The sequence below is a fragment of the Podarcis erhardii genome, assembly GCF_964252035.2.
Source record: "Podarcis erhardii genome assembly, chromosome: 2".
Lineage (NCBI taxonomy): Eukaryota > Metazoa > Chordata > Lepidosauria > Squamata > Lacertidae > Podarcis > Podarcis erhardii.
The window spans coordinates 115663235-115684143 of NC_138498.1; the positions used below are offsets into that span (position 1 = coordinate 115663235).

Genomic DNA, 20909 nt, shown 5'->3' on the forward strand with positions numbered 1-20909 from the left:
AGGCAGTTGGACTAGACGACCTTTGGGGTCCAACTTTACAGATCTATGATTCTCTAAGTCCCAATGGGCACCAGCTTCCACTGGTCTTGTGTACTTTTTCTGCCCAAGGTTAAACTCTGCTTCCACTTACCTTTGGTCCCCGGAGGGCACAAGCAGCGGAACCCATCTTGTGTCCTAGTACAGGTTCCCCCGTTCAGACACTTCTTCGGTAGGCACTGCAATTGGAAAGATCCCGAGGCAATTCATGACAACTATATTTGAAGCAGGAAAAGTCGCAAAGAACATTTCCTCCCCTCCAGTGTGGTGTAGTGGTTAAGAGCGGTAGACTCGTAATCTGGTGAACCAGGTTCGCTTCCCTGCTCCTCCACATGCAGCTGCTGGGTGACCTTGGACTAGTCACACTTCTCTGAAGTCTCTCAGCCCCACTCACCTCGCAGAGTGTTTTATGTGGGGGAGGAAGGGAAAGGAGAATGTTAGCCGCTTTGAGACTCCTTAGGTAAAGGTAAAGTGACCCCTGACCATTAGGTCCAGTCGTGACCGACTCTGGGGTTGAGGTGCTCATCTCGCTTTATCGGTCGAGGGAGCCGGTGTACAGCTTCCAGGCCACGTGGCCATCATGACTAAGCTGCTTCTGGCGAATCAGAGCAGCGCACGGAAACACCGTTTTACCTTCCTGCCTGAGCGGTACCTATTTATCTACTTGCACTTTGACGTGCTTTCGAACTGCTAGGTTGGCAGGAGCAGGGACCGAGCAACGGGAGCTCACCCCGTCGCGGAGATTCGAACCTCTGACCTTCTGATCGGCAAGCCCAAGTCTCTGTGGTTTAACCCACAGCGCCACCTGCGTTAGGGTAGTGATAAAGCAGGATATCAAATCCAAACTCTTCTTCTACCTCCATTTTCACACCACTGTTTATTGAGCGCTCACCCCAATTTGTTGACACAAACTTCACAGGGAAGTTAGACGATGTCAGCTGGTTTTGGAGCATTTATTCTGATTGGTTTGAAGGAAAGTTAGACGGCGTCATGTCAAGCAAATGTTATCCAGCATTTCCCAGCGCATCTTCCCATCACTTACTGCAAACGGGCTGATTTCAGTGTTGGGTTGGGGAAGCAGGTTTCCTTCATGAGTACCAAATCAATTTCGGCTGTTTACACGACATAGTTTGAAAGCACTTCGCCATCCCCACCAACCAAAGAACATTGGAAACTGTCGTTTACCCTTCACAGAGTTGCAAGCTACAGTTCCTGCGAGAACAGGAGGCTAGACTGTGATGGGCATTTGGCCGGATCCAGCAGCCAGGAATGTCTTATGTCCTTAGAGCCAGTGTGGTGTAGTGGTTAAGAGCGGTAGACTCATAATCTGGGGAACCGGGTATGCTTCCCCGCTCCTCCACATGCAGCTGCTGGGTGACCTTGGGCCAGTCACACTTCTCTGAAGTCTCTCAGCCCCACTCACCTCACAGAGTGTTTGTTGTGGGGGAAGAAGGGAAAGGAGATTGTTAGCCGCTTTGAGACTCCTTCAGGTAGTGATAAAGCGGGATATCAAATCCAAACTCCTTTTCTTCTTCTTAACAGAAGTGATGGGCAAATGCACAGCAGAAGATGGGAAAACACTGGATGGAAGCAAGCTCGTCTAACCTCCCCACAAACAAATCAGAACAAATACTCAAGAAGTAGCTGGCATCACGGAGCCTCCCCGCAAATTTTGTGGAAGCAGATTGGGATGGATGCAGAATAAGCAGGTTGTCTGGAAGTGACCTTTGCTAGCACTCCTGTTGGGGAGTTCTTCAGACCCAGGAGGCAGATGCTCACCTGACAACCGTGATCTCCAGCTTGATCAGTACAATTGTTGCCATTCCGGCTTGCCCTCTGCTGGCACTGCGAGCCCCCCCAGCCTGGGGGGCAGATGCAATAGGCGGCGGACGCCTTTGTTACACACCGGCCTCCGTTTCTGCAGGGATCTGTTGCGATGGGTGGAGAGAAATAGAGAGGGAGGACAAAGTAGATGGATTTTCCACTTGATAGCAGGCACTGTTGCCAAGCGCTTTGATGAATTTCAACTTCTCTGGCCACGCGATGCAGCAATTTCTGCTGATTTCTGCTGTAGGCCACTTTGACAGGTGGCTGGGGCTGCCCAGCTCTAAATCACTATGACCCCAGCTGATACCCTCAAAGGCACTCAGTATCAGTGCCAATCAGCTGAGTAGTGCAGACAGTGTGTCTCGCTTTATCGATTTGCAGGTGTGGTTTCAGACGCTTCAGGTTACAGACACTTCAGGTTACAGACTCCGCTAACCCAGAACTAGTACCTCGGGTTAAGAACTTTACCTCAGGATGAGAACAGAAATCTTGCGGCGGCAGCAGGAGGCCCCATTAGCTAAAGTGGTACCTCAGGTTAAGAACAGTTTCAGGTTAAGAACGGACCTCCAGAACGAAGTTCTTAACCCGAGGTACCACTGTACTGCTGATGAACCTCCACATACTCACTGGGGGAGCAGAAGTCCAAAGTCTCCTGGCACTTGAGTCCTGTGTAACCTTCAGGGCAAAGGCAGCGGAAAGTCCCAGGGCTGTTAAGGCAGGATCCAGAGTTGAGGCAGGGGCTGGAGGTGCATTCATCCACATCTATTTCGCACGTCGAACCTGGGAGGGGTTGGGAAGGGAGCAGAGAGATGGCGGGAGTCGTGGAGGGCTGGGACGAGGCGAGAGGATGGGCCAGGGTTATGGGGAATCATCTGTAATCATCCCGGCTGGGATTTAGGGTTGAGGGACGTGTTACCTACGTAACCGCTGGGGCAGATGCAGCTGAAGACCCCTTGGCGACTCAGGCACGTGGCCCCCTGGTGGCAGGGGCTGGAAGCACAGGCGTCTACCTCCATGCCACAATCCCGTCCTGTCCAGCCTGGGAGGCAGAGACAGTGTGGCCTGCAGGGAGACGGAGAGATGCCCTGTTAACCTTTTCAACCTTTCTGGTTGCATCTTCCCCATCAAAACGGCCTTGGCTCAGTATACCTGAAGGAGCATCTCCCCCCCCCCCCATCATTCAGCCTGGACACTGAGGTCCAGCACTGAGGGCCTTCTGGCGGTTCCCTCACTGCGAAAAGTGAGGTTACAGGGAACCAGGCAGAAGGCCTTCTCAGTAGTGGCGCCCGCCCTGTGGAACGCCCTCCCTTCAGATGTGAAGGAAATAAACAACTATCTGACTTTTAGAAGACATCTGAAGGCAGCCCTGTTTAGGGAAACTTTTAATGACTGACATTTCAATATATTTTTAATATTTTGTTGGAAGCCGCCCAGAGTGGCTGGGGAAACCCAGCCAGAAGGGTGGGGTGTAAATAATAATAATAATAATAATAATAATAATAATAATAATATAATCACTTTCCTTATCACAAAAAAGTCCAGTAGTGGTGCTTGTGAGGTAATGGGTTTGTCGCACAAGAACTCCAACTGAACTTCATCTCTGCAATCAGAATTTGCAGAATATAGCAATGGTTGGGAATGCTAGTGCTCATGGAGGAGCAGTGGGAACTGAAACGGCTCAGGACCACAATACCTCAAGGACTGCCTCTCTCCATACAGACCGACTCGGACCCTGCAACCATCCTCAGAGTCCCTTCGTTGTGTGCCTCCTCCGTGAGAGGTCTGGAGGGCGGCAACATGAGAACAGGGCCTTTTCTGTGGCGGCTCCATGTTCATGGAATGCTCTCTCTCCCCCCAGGGAGCTTTTCCCGGTGTCTTCATTATACTGCTTTAGGCGCCAGGTGAAGACATTCCTCTTCAACCAGGCCGTGATTGACATTCTAAGATCTTTTAAATGTGTTGTGGGAGGGGGGTTATTGGTTTGCTTTTGTTCTTATTTTTATTCTGTACTTTGTGTTTTCTATACTGTAAATTTATCTTGAGAACTGCCCTGAGATGAAGGGCGGGATACTTATTTAATAAATGATAATAATAAATGGGTGGGGCGGGAGGAAGAAGAAAACGAGAGCTTCCCCTGGTCTGGCCTTCCCTAATCTGGTGCCTGTCAGAGGTTTTGGCTTGTGCCGTTCCCATCAGGTCAAGACAGCGCAGCCCAGGCTGGCTGGAGAATGGGACGAGAACCACAGGCCGAAATAACTGGGAGAGAAGGTCGGGAGAAGGATACCCTAGCCCACGACAGGTTAATAGAGCACTGAAATTGATTAGGCCAGATCCCAAGCACTTTCTGGTCCAGTCAATTCTATTCCTAAGACAAAATCCTCTCCTGGGGGTAATAAAGAGTTCCAGTCCAAAACACTGGGAGGGCACCAAGTTAGGGAAGGATGCCATAGGGCAATACAGAGTCGTGACATTGAGTGACCCATATCTCAAGTGTAATCAATTTCAAATCTAAGAGAGAAGATCCCTAAAAGAGAGAAGGCTTGCATGTTTTTGGGTGCGTGCATGTGTGTAGAAATCCGAAATTCATTCTCCTGAGTAGCCCTGTTTCAAAACAAACCCTTAGGAACAGGGCTTAAAACCAGTGCTGAGTTAGCGTAGACAACATCTGGGAATCATGGCTGACATACACCCTTCCCCCCTGCTTCCCCGTCCATACCCAAATTCTGCCCCTTGGCAGCTGCCCCCATTGAGGCACTGCCAGTTCTGGCAGGGGTCGCTGAGCTCTGTGCAGTGGGGTCCCGTGAAGCCCAAAGAGCAAACGCAGGTAAAGGAGCCCGGTGTGTTCAAGCAGGTTCCATGACCGCAGTGGGCAGCGCGGCAGAGGTCTGCATCTCTCTCGCACTGGTGTCCCTCGAAACCTGCAAGAAGGGGGAGCCTCAACACCGTCATTGGCCTCAAGCCACACGTTTCCTGTTCTCTCTCTCTTACCCACAATTCCACTCTGCCCTCATGTGATGTCATGAAAGTCAGAGGGCTTTGAGGTACAAGGCCCCCCCCCGAACAAACAGAAGCTTATAGTGTGCTTGCTACAGGTCATGTGACTTCATCGTCGGGCAAATTGGGTCAGCTGCCAGGCCCCAACGGTCTCAGCGGCAGTCAGTGCTAATTTCTGCCTTGAGACCTCAATTAAAAAATGACAACACAAAAACCAGGTCCAACACTTGGAGCTGCAGTAGGCAACTGGCATACCCCGCAAGTGTCCTGACCAAACTGGGACATCCCATTTTTTTATTGTGAGAGAACGGCGGCCATTTTGGCGTGATTTCCCCTCGAATAAAGTGCTTTCTTTGTGGTCTTGTTTCCTCCCCACCACCCTTCACTCTCTTTCTCTCTCTATTCTCTTTCAGTAAGATTTATCATTTTCTAATTTTACAAAATTCACACATTTTTTATTTATCAAAATACAAACTGTCCATTAGACACCAACTGCTCCCCCTCCACTCCATGGTTCATTTCAGTTTTCCTTTGCTGCTGCATATTCTAATTGTTCTTTATTATTTCTTTTCCATCCCCCCCCCCCCAGTTTATTTTAAACTGCTAATCCTGCTAACGTTTTGATTTGCTTACAATAATTTTTCGAATTCCTGCATTGCAGAGGGTTGGACTAGATGGCCCTCAGAGTCTCTTCCAACTGTACGATTCTGTGATTCTATGATCCTATTAAATATTCTACACCCCCCCCCATCTTAAGGACTTATTCTTCCTGATTTCATATTCTACCAGTTAAACACCACCGTTCTCTCTCAATCCAGGCTCATTGCACTTCCGTACGCTACACCAGATTCCCCTGGGAAAACCCACAGTTTACCCCTAGATTGGAGCAAACAGCAGTCAGATTTTCCACAGATTAATGTTTGCTCTGATCTATTGCTAAAGAGTGGGTTTTCTGGGGGAAAGTGGTGAGGTAAAATCGCTTGGACCCTTATCTAGATCATGGGGCAAGCAGAAAAATGCTCACGTGTGCTTTTTAGGCACAGAACAAGTGTGGATGAGCCCCCCACTCTCTCTCTCACACACACAGACAGTTACCTTGAGGGCAGGAGCAATGGAAAATCCCTGCAGAGTTCTGGCACTGGCCCCCATTTTTGCAGGGGGAGCTGGCACAGCTGTCCACCTCCATCTTACACCGGGGTCCCTCAAAACCTAATAAGAGCAGGGCAAAAGGTCAAAGGTCAGTGCATACCAACCAGAAAAACAATAACTAGGAAATGCTGTTCCATGTACAAAATACATTTAAGAATGCCGAGAGAGCATCAAAACACATACATGTGGGAATGTGCATTTTTAAAATACATTCCCTCCACCAATGACAATATTTAAGCTTAAAGGTCCAAAGAGTCTAAAGAGTTTAAACACGTGCACACATTTAGGAGAATGATCTTGAAGGTGAACTGGAAGCTGTTCAAACCTTTACCCACAATTTAATTTAATTGATGTCGACTTCACATAGCGATTGTGGGAACTCCTTTCAGGCGCAGGTGAGAGATTTTTGAACCAAATATGTCATATTAGGGGCACTGCAGCACAGAAATACGTAAAGCAGAAAATAAACAAATTCACAAACTAATGCAAAAACGTGGAGGCTGAAAGAGAAGAATGAAAAAAGAAGAAATGGAGAGAAACAGAAAGATTGACTCATCCCTAGATGGGGATGAATACATTACAGTGGTACCTCGGGTTACATACGCTTCAGGTTACATATGCTTCAGGTTACATACGCTTCAGGTTACAGAGTCCGCTAACCCAGAAATATTATCTCGGGTTAAGAACTTTACCTCAGGATGAGAACAGAAATCGTGCTCTGGCGGCACAGTGGCAGCAGGAGGCCCCATTAGCTAAAGTGGTGCTTCAGGTTAAGAACAGTTTCAGGTTAAGAACGGACCTCCGGAACGAATTAAGTACTTAACCCGAGGTACCACTATACTAGGAGCAAGCAGTTGAATGGGAAGGAGGAAGAACCAGCCACTTCAGAAATCCCCTCCTGGCTTGAGATCTCTGACTCCTCTTTTTGCGTTCCTCACTTACCATGAGGACACTGGCAGGCAATTCCATGGCTCTGTTGCAGGCAGGTTCCTCCGTTGAAGCAGCTATCTCGGGAGCATTGTCCCACTTCACACAATGGCCCACTGAAGCCTACATTGGAGAGGAATCAACAGAAGAAAGATATTATTAGGGGTAAGAAGGCAGTGTAGTACACTGGTCAGAGCAAGGGTGGGCAATCTCCAGCCCCCATCCAGACTTGGCTTATCAAAAGGGTTCAAGTTGGCCCAGGAGGCTGTTTTCCCTGTGACACCAGCTGACAGGGAGTAGTAAGGAGTTAAAAAACCCACTGGCTATACATGCCTCTTCCCAGTAGGGAAAGTCAAAGCAGGAAGGTTTAAGGCACTTCCCGCACTTGCTAACTGAAGAGTGGGGGCTGGTGGGGCTGTTAAATCCTGCCCAGTTCAGCAGGAATTCATGCAAACCACATCCTGAATCAGGCAGGGGTGTGCATGCTAAAACAAATGTGTTTTGGTTTTTTTTTTACTCCATTTTAGTAGGGGATTCCACACAAACCCCTGCTAAAACCAGGATGGGGAACCAAACCTATTTTTAAAAAAGGAATGCCTTGTAAGGTGCTTTGAAGTCCCGACTATGGGACTTCAAAGCACCTTGCACCTGAGCTCACTGTGACATCAGGTGACTGAGAGGTAGGCAGCATGACCCACCTGCCAAACTTAGCCTGCGAGGCTGATCTGATCAGGACAGTCTGATCTGTGGAGCCCCAAAAGCTAAATTGGCTGGGGATGAAGGATATTGTAGTCTAACAACACCTGAGGACCCAAGGATGAAGAACACTGTTTTGGTCAGCGACTCCCTTTATCCTTGACTGTTGGCCATGTTGGCTGAGGATGATGGGAGTTGTAGTCCAGCAACATCTGGGGGCAATATATTGAAGGACACTTGGCTGAAGGAGATGGTGACGATGGATAAAAGAAGGTGCCTAATTAAACTACAGTCATACTCAGGTTGAAGTAGCTTCGGGTTGAGCATTATTGGGTTGCGCTCTGTGGCAACCCGGAAGTAATGGAACACTCGCGTATGCGCAGATGTTCAAAATGGCGTCTTGCGCATTCGCTGAAGCGGCGAATCGCAATCCACGCATGCGCAGACGCGGGTTGCATTCGCTTCAGGATGTGAACGGGGCTCCGGAACGGATCCTGTTCGCATCCAGAGGTACCACTGTATGGAACTTGCTCTCACTGGAGGCAGGGATGGGCAAAACCACAAGAGGGGAGAGGACTCCTGTGCTCAAATCCTGCTTGCTGGTTTCCCACTGGCTTAGCCACTGTGGGAACAGAATGCTTGGCTAGAAGGGCCACAGGCTCTGCTTATGCTCTTACGTGACTGGCCCAAGGGGAAACCCAAAGAAACTGGAGGGCTGAGTTTCAGGATTTGAACCCAGGACTCCCTGACTCGACTCTCGACAGCCCGACTGCTATACCACCTTTTCTCTTCCCAGCCCTGCTCCTTACCCGAGGGGCAGAGGCATTGGAAGCGTCCCAGCAAATCCAGGCAAGAGGCTCCGTTGTGGCAGGGCTGGCTGAGGCACTCGTTGAGGTTCGCTTCACAGCGAGAGCCCGTGTAGCCCTCAGGGCAGCGGCAGGTAAAAGATCCGGGTGTGTTGTGGCAGCTTCCTCCGTGTTCACAGGGCTCTGCACCTGGACAGGCCGAGAGGAACAGACTGTCATGGACTGGCTGGATGTACAGGACGCTGGTGGGAGGCAACCCCCCAGGGAAGAAGGTTCAGAGCCAGGGAGTTGATGGTGGGATGACGATGAGTGGTGAGAGGGAGAAGGAGTAGACTGGGAGGAGGAGGTATCAGGAGCAGGAGGGGCAACAGGGTTTAGTGAGCAGGAAGAGGCTGTGGCAGACAGCAGTTCAGACTCCAAGGCTGAAAGGGATGGGGGTGGAGTCAAGAGGCTGAGTGAAGGCCGGTTTGAAGGAAAGTTTTGTTTCTGCACATCAGAAAACATTGCATTCTGACTTGTTCTTAGTCTGACCTGTTCTTAGTGCTTGGTTGACCACATTTACAAATGAATGCTGTATATTAATCACCGAGTAATTGTTTAAGTCTTGCCATATTAATCATTAGTAATAGTTTAACAAGGAGGTTTTCACGCCTGTCCAATTCTGTGTTCCCTTTCCCAGCCTTTGGTCTTTTGATGATTAATGCCTATATGCAACCTTTGCATTGTACTTGTGTTGACCAATCAGCAACAAGCACATATGTGGCAATGCTGTAATATTCAATAAAAGAGACTCCCCGAGACGTGCTCGGGGGATGCCTCCCAGATGACACCACTACTCGTCTGTCGTTTATTCCAACTCAACACCGGTTGTAGAAGAAGATGGGGAATCTCCCTCCTGCTGCAACCAACTCCCCTCTTCCTGGTCTCCCAGAACATGCAGAGAAATGAAGAGGGCAGAGCGACAAGAGGCAAGAAGGAGAAACCTTAGGCCAGCCTTTCTCAACCTGTGGGTCCCCATATGTTATTGAACTACAACTCCCATCACCCCTAGCTAGCAAGGCCAGAGCTCAGGGATGATGGGAGCTGTAGTCCAACAACATCTGGGGACCCACAAGTTGAGAACTTCTGCCTTAGGCTGCTAGGGAAGGAGTCTTAGAGAACGGAGGTGCTCACAACTGTCTGTCTCCTTGAGGCAAGACCTCCAGGATAGTTGCTGAGATCACCAGGCCAGAGCTTGCGGTTTGTTTCCTTTGTTTCACTGGCCTTGGGTGATTTATTGTTTCATTGCCTACCTGCACCTGACTCCGACCCCGATACAGACGCAGGGAAGGGGACGTGGCCATCTGCTCACACAGAGTGCTTCCGGACGGTCCTCTTATTCAGCATTCGTTCCCAATCAGGTTCTACTTATGATGGCAGGCATATTTCCCTCCACCCCAACCCACGCCACCCACTTTACCCATCAGGCACTCGTTGATGTCTTCGTAGCACGTGGGCCCAGCGTAGCCTGGCTGGCAGGTGCAGACGGCATTGCCGGTCCGGAGGTCAGTGTCACAGAACGCATCGGGGTGGCATGGGTTGCTCAGACAGGCATCATGCAGGTGGCAAAGGAGCCCTGTGGGAGGAGATATAGGCGGTTATCAGAACAGCCCTTGATGGAAGCTGGCACGCCCTCAAACTAACACCAGCCCTGCATGCCTCCCTATGGTAACCCCAGCCTACAACATTTCATAGAATCAAAGTGTTGGAAGGGACCTCGAGGGTCCTCTAGTCCTGTTGTTGTCGTTTAGTCGTTTAGTCGTGTCTGACTCTTCGTGACCCCATGGACCAGAGCACGCCAGGCACTCCTGTCTTCCACTGCCTCCCGCAGTTTGGTCAAACACATGTTCGTAGCTTCGAGAACACAGTCCAACCATCTCGTCCTCTGCTGTCCCCTTCTCCTTGTGCCCTCCATCTTTCCCAACATCAGGGTCTTTTCCAGGGAGTCTTCTCTTCTCATGAGGTGGCCAAAGTATTGGAGCCCTCAGCTTCACGATCTGTCCTTCCAGTGAGCACTCAGGGCTGATTTCCTTAAGAATGGATACGTTTGATCTTCTTGCAGTCCATGGGACTCTCAAGAGTCTCCTCCAGCACCATAATTCAAAAGCATCAATTCTTCGGTGATCAGCCTTCTTTATGGTCCAGCTCTCACTTCCATACATCACTACTGGGAAAATCATAGCTTTTACTATAAGGACCTTTCCTGGCAAGGTGATGTCTCTGTTTTTTAAGATGCTGTCTAGGTTTGTCATTGCTTTTCTCCCAAGGAGCAGGCGTCCTTTAATTTCGTGACTGCTGTCACCATCTGCAGTGATCATGGAGCCCAAGAAAGTAAAATCTCTCACTGCCTCTAGTCCAACCCCCTGCAATACAGGAATGTCAGCTAAAGCATTCATGACAAATGGCCATCCAACCTCTGCTTAAGAACCTCCAAGAAAGGGGAGTCCACCCTCTTCTGAGGGAGATGGTTCCATTGTGGAACAGCTCTTAGTGTCAGAAAGTTCTTCCTGATGTTTAGTCAGAATCTCCTTTCTTGGAGCTCAAAGCCTTTGTTTTTATCCTACCCTTCGGAGCAGGAAAAAACAGCTCCATCTTCGATGTGACATATTTGAAGACTGCTATCATATTTCCTCTCAGTCTCCTCTTTCCCTGGCTAAACATATCCAATTCCCTCAACTGTTCCTCATAAGCCTTAGTTTCCAGGTCATATTGGTCCCATCTGTTGGTGTTGACAGCACTGTGGTGATTTCACAGAATGTTAATAAACAGTCCAGATTCTGAAAGGGGTGGAGGGAGCTCAAATTGCATACAAGAGGTCAGAGTCAATTAAGTCTTACTCATCGTGGACCCGCTGAACTTAACAGAACTAACTTTGCCGTGCACATTTATTTCAGGGGGTCTACTCCGATTAAAGGGACATGGGTGGCGCTGTGGGTTAAACCACAGAGCCTAGGACTTGCCGATCAGAAGCTCAGCAGTTCGAATCCCCACGATGGGTGAGCTCCCGTTGTTCGGTCCCAGCTCCTGCCAACCTAGCAGTTCAAAAGCACGTCAAAAATGCAAGTAGATAAATAGGTACCGCTCCGGCGGGAAGGTAAACGGCGTTTCTGTGTGCTGCTCTGGTTCGCCAGAATCGGCTTAGTCATGCTGGCCACATGACCCGGAAGCTGTACGCCGGCTCCCTCGGCCAATAAAGCAAGATGAGTGCCGCAACCCCAGAGTCGGCCACGACTGGACCTAATGGTCAGGGGTCCCTTTACTCTGATTAAAGTTTAACTGAATACCACCCATCAGATAAGGAGTCGGTCATCTGTTTGTCACCTTCCTTCCTATGAGCAGCCCCTCTCTCCAACCGCCTACAGTAGGGCTCATAGCTCAGTGGTGCAGCAAATGTACAAGACCCCAGGCTCAGTTCTTGCATTGCTAGCCTGTGGTGCTTCACCTGGTCAGATAACAGACACACCAGTGGTCTGATGCAGTCAGCACACAGCTGCTTCTGTGGATGTCTGGGCTGCCCTAGTGTCCTGCAGTATTTGCAAACAACATTCTCAACCGTGTCAGCAACAGGATGTTGACAAACAGTGCAACCGCTGTCAGGGAAGTGAGAGGTCAATGTGGCTGGGAAACATCCCTACTTAATGCTAAACCACGTGTGCTTGCTGTTTCTCAGCTCAGAAGGCTCTCGCCAACCCATCACAGGGTGTCTCTGCGGATTCTGCTTCTCAGGCGACCATTAGGCAAGTCGCTTTCTTACGATAGCCAGAGAGCTCCTTTTACAGCTCATTCAGGAAGCCGGGAGCTTCCTGGTTTCCTTGTTTACCCGTTAAGAGGCTGGTGGGGCAGGATCGGTAGCTCTTTAATGAGATTATGATGCTATCTGTTTTATTTCTGATCCCTTTCCTAACATTGCATTTGCTCCCACCCCCCTTTGCTGTCGCTGCCAACTCACCAAGACGGTGTGTCCCTTGAGCATTCAGCTGCTCCCCTGAGATCTATCCTTGGTCAGTTCAGAACCCATCACACAATACCACTGCTCCCTCCCCTTACTTCATAAACAATTATTTCATAAAACTGATACAGTGCAAGAAAGAAAACCCCTCAAAGCATTTTACAAAACCGTTTGAGCGCTGTGACTTTTCCTCAGGGTGAGGGAAAGGGCCAATCTTTGAACACAAAAGGTTCAATTGTTATTATCTTGGGGTGGGGTGGGGTGGAATGTTCCTTTTCTGAAATCCTGGAGAGCTACTGCCAGTCAGTGTAGACAGTATGGGGCTGGAAGACTGACTTGGTATAAGGCAACCTATGGTTGGTTTGTTTTTAATGTGGGGAGGACCACAGCTTGGGTAGAACATCTGTGTTGCATGCAGACAGTCCCAGGCTCAATTCCCGACATCTCCAGGGAGGGCTGGGAATGTCCCCTGCCTTGAAACCTTGAAAAGCTGCCAAAGATGGTGGTGGGAACATGCTGGTACCTCACCTGTCCAACCCGGCAGGCAGTGGCAAGTATATGATGCCACCCCATCCTGGCAGGTTCCCCCGTTGCGGCACTGATGCCCAATGCAGTCGTCTGGGTTCACCTCGCAGTATTGACCTGTGTAGCCTAGAGGGGGGGAGAAAACAAATTCATGGAGGATTCGTTGGGAAGGTGGACAGGCCTTGGTTCTGATGCAACAGGGCCCTCCTCAGGTACTTGTGTGGAAGAAGGCCTACAGCCACCATTTGCTCTTGGCGGCCATCTTAGATGGTAACCATGGTTACCTGCAGGGCCGCACGAACCATTACGCAAAATAAGCCCATACTTAGGGAGTTTTCCATTTAACAACAACAACAACAACAACACCCGGGGTGTCCCGCACCCACTGCACCCCTTTTCCTCCCCCCCTGGGTAGACTTTAAAGCCAATAGTATGTATGCTGGTAGCTGCCCAGAGTGGCTGGAGCAACCCAGTCAGATGGGCGGGGTACAAATAATAAATTATTCTTATTGCTGCTTCATACTTCACATTCTGTCCCCCAACATTAGGGGAGAGCGTGAGTAAAAATGAACATATTGGTGAAAACAGCACACACAAAACACATTACTTTAGGGTAAAACCGCTTGCAGAGTTGAGTGCAATTCACAATAATGAATTTCCACGTGCATTTCTTATATTAAAAAAAAACCCTCCGAAATTGCTGCAAAAACATGGAGAATTGAATCAAAGCTTGGACAAATGAGAAACCATGAGCACTGAAATGTAGAGATCCTTCCACCCAAAATCCAGGCAGAATCCACGGATTGGGTTTATCAACCTCGCCTGTTTCTTACCTGGGGGACAAAGGCAGCCATGATATCTTTCATCAACAGGGTGACAGGTGCTACCGTGGAGGCAGATATCCGGGGAACAGGGTCCCAGACGGTACTGGCAGAGCGGACCCGTAGAACTGGGTGGGCAAATGCAGCGGAACGAGCCAATGTTATTAATACAGCTGCCTCCGTTGAGGCAGGGGTGAGGGTCCCCGAAGCACTCGTTGACATCGTGCTGGCAGGTGTGCCCTTCGAAGCCTGGCCGGCACTGGCAAACGATGACCGGGTAGGTGATGACGCAAGTCCCGCCGTTGGCGCAGGGATTCGCCGGGCAGAAGTCCATCAGCTGGCAGTTCTTCCCTGGAAGCAAAGCCAAACGCGTAAGCCAACCTTGTTTCCCAGCTTTTTCCTCCCCTCTGGCTCTCACAAGAATGTAAGGTTAAAGGTCAATGCAATTCAGCATCCTGTTTCCGACAGTAGTCGCCCAGATGGCTTTCAAAGGAAGCACGGCGTCGGAAGTGCCGCAGCAGAGATCATGCCTTGAGCAGCTAAAGGGTTAACTCTGTCGTTTGTTACATTCAACAGGCTAAGATTGGAAGGTGCGAAGGAAGTGGCAACCCCCAAGCTGCTGCGCTGAGTGGAGAAGGTTGGCACGCCCCACTCCCACCCCCAGCCAGTGCCCATGTAGGCATAGGGTGAAGGTGCTGCTTAGCTGCCAGGCAAAGTGGCATGACCTTCCCTGAAGTAAGGTGTGCTTTGATTGGCTGTGTAGTTCTATAGGAGTTTTCCTCTGTATGTTTGGTTGAATGTCTCCCTGTGATGTGCAAGGCCTGAATTAAAGATCACAAAACCTCTTGGTTCCTTTCTCCTCAGATTATACACTGTTTCTTTTATGATTTCTTTTCTCTCTGGACTCCGTCTCTCTTATTTAAGTGACTTTGCTAACTCTCAGAAGCAGGGCAATAGTCCTCCCTGGCCCATGCAGCAACTGGCGTTCCATGATAGACTAACTCTGAATATGGAGTCTCTCTTCATGCTATCATTAACCATGTTATTATGATAGTCCTATGCTACATAATTATGTCCGTCCTTCCTACTGTGCTTTTCTTCTGGGAGAAGAGCCACAGCTTAATGCTTTGTCTCAGGTTTAATCTCCAGGGAGGGCTGGGAAAAATCCCTTTAAACACTGTGACAATACGTTCCCAACACTGAGATATGGCCATCCTTTGAAATTCCCACTTGCCTACATTTTACAATGCCATTCTCCATCGTAGTAGCGTGTACAAGGATGCATATACAGTTGGGTCAAAGTACAAGAATGCATGTACTTCAACATCTATTAGTGAAAACAACCTGCGAAAAGGCAGAACCACCTTGCAAAATTACGTACAGTCAAACCTCGGTTGTCGAATCTGTTTGACAACCGAGAATCAGAGGATGATCGGCAAAGTCAATGGAGAAAAAAGGAAAAAAAACTCCCTGGAAGCTGTTTGGCTTCCGAAAATCATTTGAAAACTGGAGCAGTTACTTCTGGGTTTTCGGTGTTCGGGAGCAGAGGTTTGACGGTATTTGGGGGGGAAATTGCGTACAAAAATGCACAAGCTAAGAGAAATCAGCGCTTAAAATACTAATGAACTTTTAGGAGGAACTTAAAAAGAAAGAAAGAATCGCAAGCTGATGTGGAATTGTGGGTAGCTGAATTTAAGACTGGAGAAATGATGAAATGAGAGAAACCGAAATGGATACGTTCGCCCTCATAGCGCATCCTGGACTGTGAGTTGCACCAAGTTAAATTCTACTCAAGAGCATTGGAATTAATGGACCTAAGCTAATCACGTCTGTTGATTGCAGTGGGCCTACCCTGAGTTGATTTCCCAAACAGAAGCCACAAGTGTGTGTGTGTCTTCCTTTGCCATACCTGTCCACCCTGGCAAGCACTGGCATCGATACTCTTTCCCGGAGATCCAGTGGCACGTGCCCCCATGTTGGCAGGGGGAAGGGAAGCAGGGGTCTCCAACCACTCCCTGGCATTCCTCCCCAGTGAAACCTGGAGGGCACAGGCACGTGTAGGCAGGGGCATTTGGGGGAAGAAGGGCCGTGAGGGAGCAGGTGCCCCTGTTCTGGCAGCGCCCAGGTGTGCAGGGGTCCACAAATTGGCATGTCTCTCCCACGTAGCCGGCGAGGCACCTGACAAGGCAAGAAGAAGAAGAAGAAAAGTTAAAGAAAGGATAAACTTCCCCAAAGCACAAAAAGCTCTAATGCAGCCTGAGTCCGAGCTATATAGTTGCCAGTCATTTGTTTTGGGTGCTGAGAGTTGTTAGGAGATGACTATTCCCTTCAATTCCCAGAGGAGATGACCGTTAAACCACTCTGGATGGAAGAAAAATTAGTAAGGGAAGATAATAAGAATATATAGATGATTTGAGAAGACTGCAGAATGCAAAGATTATTGTAAATGTGGAGGAAATCGAGTGGGGGCAGAGGGAAGTGGGAGGAAAGAGAAAAGAATAATATGATGGATTGAGGAAATATAAATGTAAACGTATGGGGGGATGGCGAGGAAATGGTGTTGGCTTTGGTACATTTGTAATGTAATATGTGAAAACCAATCAATCAATCAATCAATCAATAACCACCCACTCTGGGAACTGTAGCTCTGGGAAGAGAAAGCAAAAGGAAAACTGCTTGGAGCTGAGTTTTCTAGGCACAGCAAAAGCTGAGCCCTGAGAAGAAATAGGATAGCCATCTTTAAATATCTAAAGGCCTGTGACAAGGAAGCTTGATTTCTCCTGCTCAGGATGGTAGGAGCTGAACCAATGGATTCAAGCTCCAAGAAAGGAGATTCCGTCTAAACATCTGGAAAAACTGGTGGAGAATTGCTGGACTCTGCTTCACTGGAGGTTTCAAAGCTGAGTTTGGGGGCCACCTGTCATGGATGCTTCAGTTGAGATTTCTGCGTTGCAGGAAGTTGAACTAGATGACTCTCAGGGTCCCTGCAAGCTCGACAATTCCGTGTTCCTATTATTCTCTTAGGAGGAAAGGTGGCCTCTTGATAAAAATCACAGAACTGTAGAGCTGGAAGGGACCACGAGGATCATCGAGTCCAAGCCCCGGCGATGCAGGAATATATTTTCCCAACGTTTCGGCGTATTTAACAAACTACAGTTCCCAGCATTCCTTGAGGGAACCCACAACTGCTTTAAATGTATGGTGTGGATTTAGCCACATACAGTGGTACCTCAGGTTAAGAACTTAATTCGTTCTGGAGGTCCGTTCCTAACCTGAAACTGTTCTTAACCTGAGGTACCACTTTAGCTAATGGGGCCTCCCGCTACCGCCACCGCACGATTTCTGTTCTCATCCTGAAGCAAAGTTCTTAACCTGAGGTACTATTTCTGGGTTAGCGGCGTCTTTAACCTGAAGCATCTGTAACCCGAGGTACCACTGTGTTCAAAAAAGGGACCTTGGAGGTCATAATATGCTCAATGTTGGTTCAGGACTTGCTTTCAATATCAGGGCTCAGTCCCTGGCAGAGGGGCAGGAAGGAACATGAAACCTTGAGTGACTCTGAGCCTGTGCAGATTACCTGCTCACTGGATGACACTGAATCCAATTACTATCTCTGCGTGGGGGGCATTGTTAGAGGGTGGCCTCTGTGGTGGGGGCTGAGCCCTGGGTCGTTTGCACTAGATGTGTGTTGGTGGTGGGGGGACTGGAGAACTGGATCTGTCTGTTGGGGGGGGGGGCTGGAGAACTGGATCTGTCTGTTGGGCAGCATATCTCCCCCACTCCCTATGGGGCAAGTTTGACAGACTGGTAGGGACTCCCACTAGAATCAGTCGACCGGGCAGGGCAGGAATTGAGCTCCTGGCAGTGGAGTTGTTGTAAATTATTAGGGGAGTAAAGGAAAAGTCGGTGCGGTGCAAATGCATTATCAAGAATGCCACATTAGCTCCGCCGGTTTATACTGCGCTGACCTCAGTACTGCCTTGCCCCTCTCCTTCCTGGTAACCGACAGGAACACCACCACTGGGGAAGCCCAAAAACCAGTGCAGCCTCACCCTGCCGCCTGCCTGTTAATCACCTGATGTCGCAGTGGCATCAAATGAAATCGAACGAAGCCAGCGGTACAGTCCAGGCTTCTGAGCCCAGAATACCTCGTTGGCACCCGCACAGCTCACAGCTTGGCAGTAAGAGCCAGATTTCATTTACTCCTTCCTGCCCGCTCCAAAATCCAGCCTAAATTTGCATTCAGTATCTATAAACTGCCCTATGCAAACTCTAGGCAGTGTTCTTTTTACCAGCCTGGGCTCGGACTTTTCGAGTACCTAGCAAAACGCCGCTGGCTGCTTCTCAGTCTAGTCTACATCGCAGGGCTGTTGTGATGGCAAAAGGAGGTGGCTTAGGAAATGCTGTGTTACATCACTCTGGGCTAATTAGAGGAAGGGCAGGTGGGAGGGGGATAAAAGAGTAACGAAGGCTGAGTCATCCTCTGCATAGTTCGATTCTAAGAAAGGGAACATCATCCCGGAAAATTTTCTCTCTCTTGGGATAGTTTCAACTCCTTGCCCCTTTATCCCAGTCACATTATTTATTTCCTTATTGTGAATCCTGAAAACTTACAGGCAGGAGAAAGTCCCATTGGTGTGAGTCACACAGATGCCTCCATTCTTGCAGGGAACCTGGTTGCAAGACAGACCTGGCCAGGAGAGAAAACAGAACAACGAGATGGTTCAAGTCCATGGGATTAATTCATATAAACAACAGAGTTGTTGTGAATCTGTTTCTGGGCTGTGCCATTTTAAGCTCAGCATGATCAAATACTCTTCCAGGATTTTAAAAAATATTCCTGCACTTAGAAAACTAGCATGCCAGGGGGACAGTTTCAAGCACTGTCTCTCTCCCTGAGATGCTAGATTTCTACATCTGGGGGGTTTTATTTAGTTTTGTTGGTATGGAGTTACATCAGTTGCCTCTACCTGTAGTTTAAATCAGTGCAGCCTGGGAACAGGCTAACCCAGGGGTCAGCAAACTTTTTCAGCAGTGGGCCGGTCCACTGTCCCTCAGACCTTGTGGGGGGCCGGACTATATTTTGAAAAATAATAATAATGAACGAATTCCTATGCCCCACAAATAACCCAGAGATGCATTTTAAATAAAAGCACACATTCTACTCATGTAAAAACACCAGGCAGGCCCCACAAATAACCCAGAGATGCATTTTAAATAAAAGGACACATTCTACTCATGTAAAAACATGCTGATTCCTGGACCATCCACGGGCTGGATTTAGAAGGCGAATGGGCCGGATCCGGCCCCTGGGCCTTAGTTTGCCCTGCCCATGGGCTAACCGCTTCTTTTGCTGCTTTGCGTGAAAACTCACACCAAGGGAGAGAGCACGGCTGTGGGATAGAGCACATGGCTTGAGGGTAGATGGCCCTGGGTTCAGCTGTTAGTAGCTCAAAGGATATGAAACAGCAGGAGCTGTCACTGGTTACACACAGTAACCTGATTCACACCTCCTTTGCCACAATTCCAGTTCTTCAATTCATGCTTTTTACGTCAGGGAGGAAGATCCTGTTGTATTCCAGAGCATGTTGCTGGACTCCAGCTCTCATCAGCTTCAGCCAGCATGGCCAGTGGTCAGAGATGATGGCGAATTGTAGTCCATAATATCCAAGGGGCTACAGGTCCCCCTCCCAGTTTGCTTTACATATACCTATCCAATGAGCAGTAGTTATGTATGGAAGTGAGAGCTGGACCATAAAGAAGACTGATCGCCGAAGACTTGATGCTTTTGAATTCTGGTGCTGGAGAAGACTCTTGAGAGTCCCATGGACTGCAAGAAGATCAAACCTATCCATTCTGAAGGAAATCAGCCCTGAGTGCTCACTGGAAGGACAGATCCTGAAGCTGAGGCCCCAATACTTTGGCCACCTCATGAGAAGAGAAGACTCTCTGGAAAAGACCCTGATGTTGGGAAAGATGGAGGGCACAAGGAGAAGTGGACGACAGAGGATGAGATGGTTGGACAGTGTTCTTGAAGCTACCAGCATGAGTTTGACCAAGCTGCGGGAGGCAGTGGAAGACAGGAGGGCCTGGCGTGCTCTGGTCCAGGGGGTCACAAAGAGTCGGACACGACTAAACAACTAAACAACAACATCCAATGAGCAAACCTAAGTGTGGTTTTGCACATATATGTGTGCAGTGTGTCCACATGTACAAACACGCAAACGGAAACAGTTGCATGTACACAAATAAGCCACACGCTGCCCCGAAGAGCCACATCAACTGCATACAAGAATGTATAGATAAATGGTGCCTCCGGTTGCCAACGTTTCAGCCCTTCTCTGCAGCTGTGCGCCTCTCACAGCACCTGGATCTGGAGCAATTCAGCAGCTGATAGCATCACTCTCTGTACCAAGACAAGCACTGAGCATTGCTGTGGTCAGATCAAATTGCTGGCAAAGGCACAGTTGCATAGATGGGCTGAGAAGTTGGGAACTTTCCCTGGCTGAAATCCAGCGAGGATGAAGGATTGAACCCCTTCCACCTGCCACAGGTTGGCTTACTTAATACTCACCTCGAGCGAGTGGAATCAAGGCCAGCAGCAGCAAGCGATCCATCCTGTTTGAAGACCACCCTACAGGACCCCCCCCCCAACCCGCAACTTCCCTTCCTATCCGTCCAGAAGTGAGTTCAGAAGGCAGAACCCAGGCGTCCGGGGAAGGGTGTCAAAAAGCGAAGCCAAGATTGTTGGACAGAACCGGATCAAGAGGTGTCCCTTGGGTGCCCCCCACCCACGGAGCCCCCCATATCTGCAGATGGGCTGTACGGCTGTGCAACGGATTTGTCCCTGTCACCCCCACCCCCGCCCTGCTTAAAGAACGAGGGACATCCTGCCGTCTCTGTACTCCATTGTCAAAGGTTTCCTGCCCCACACAATGAATGGGAGGAGAAAGGTTTCCTGTTACCCAGGGAACTCTCGTCAACATGCAAACAGGGTGGGGAGAATATGGGACGGAGGGGGGGAGGGAGAGGACAACCCTGGAGGGGGCACTGCACCCAAATGAACATGGCACTGTGGACTAAGGCATTAGAGGACTCACTGCAACCCTGTGCTGAGAAGAAAGGGAGGCCAACACGACT

At 49.3% G+C, this 20909-nt stretch overlaps 1 protein-coding gene across 1 annotated transcript in view; it reads right to left on the bottom strand.

The window, feature by feature from the left end:
* NOTCH4 (notch receptor 4) overlaps positions 1–20627 on the bottom strand; it is a 41003-nt gene extending 20376 nt beyond the window's left edge. Inside the window, exons 1-14 of the mRNA XM_081852285.1 lie at positions 20344–20627; positions 18384–18459; positions 15679–15947; positions 13782–14120; positions 12952–13074; positions 9895–10050; positions 8439–8624; positions 6949–7056; positions 5953–6066; positions 4580–4781; positions 2780–2925; positions 2491–2643; positions 1816–1964; positions 131–215 (exon numbers count right to left, since the gene is read on the bottom strand). Coding sequence (XP_081708411.1) covers positions 131–215; positions 1816–1964; positions 2491–2643; positions 2780–2925; positions 4580–4781; positions 5953–6066; positions 6949–7056; positions 8439–8624; positions 9895–10050; positions 12952–13074; positions 13782–14120; positions 15679–15947; positions 18384–18459; positions 20344–20386 — 2149 coding nt within the window. The 5' untranslated portion in view covers positions 20387–20627. The remainder of the gene's footprint in view (positions 1–130; positions 216–1815; positions 1965–2490; positions 2644–2779; positions 2926–4579; positions 4782–5952; positions 6067–6948; positions 7057–8438; positions 8625–9894; positions 10051–12951; positions 13075–13781; positions 14121–15678; positions 15948–18383; positions 18460–20343) is intronic.
* Positions 20628–20909: the final 282 nt, after the last annotated feature.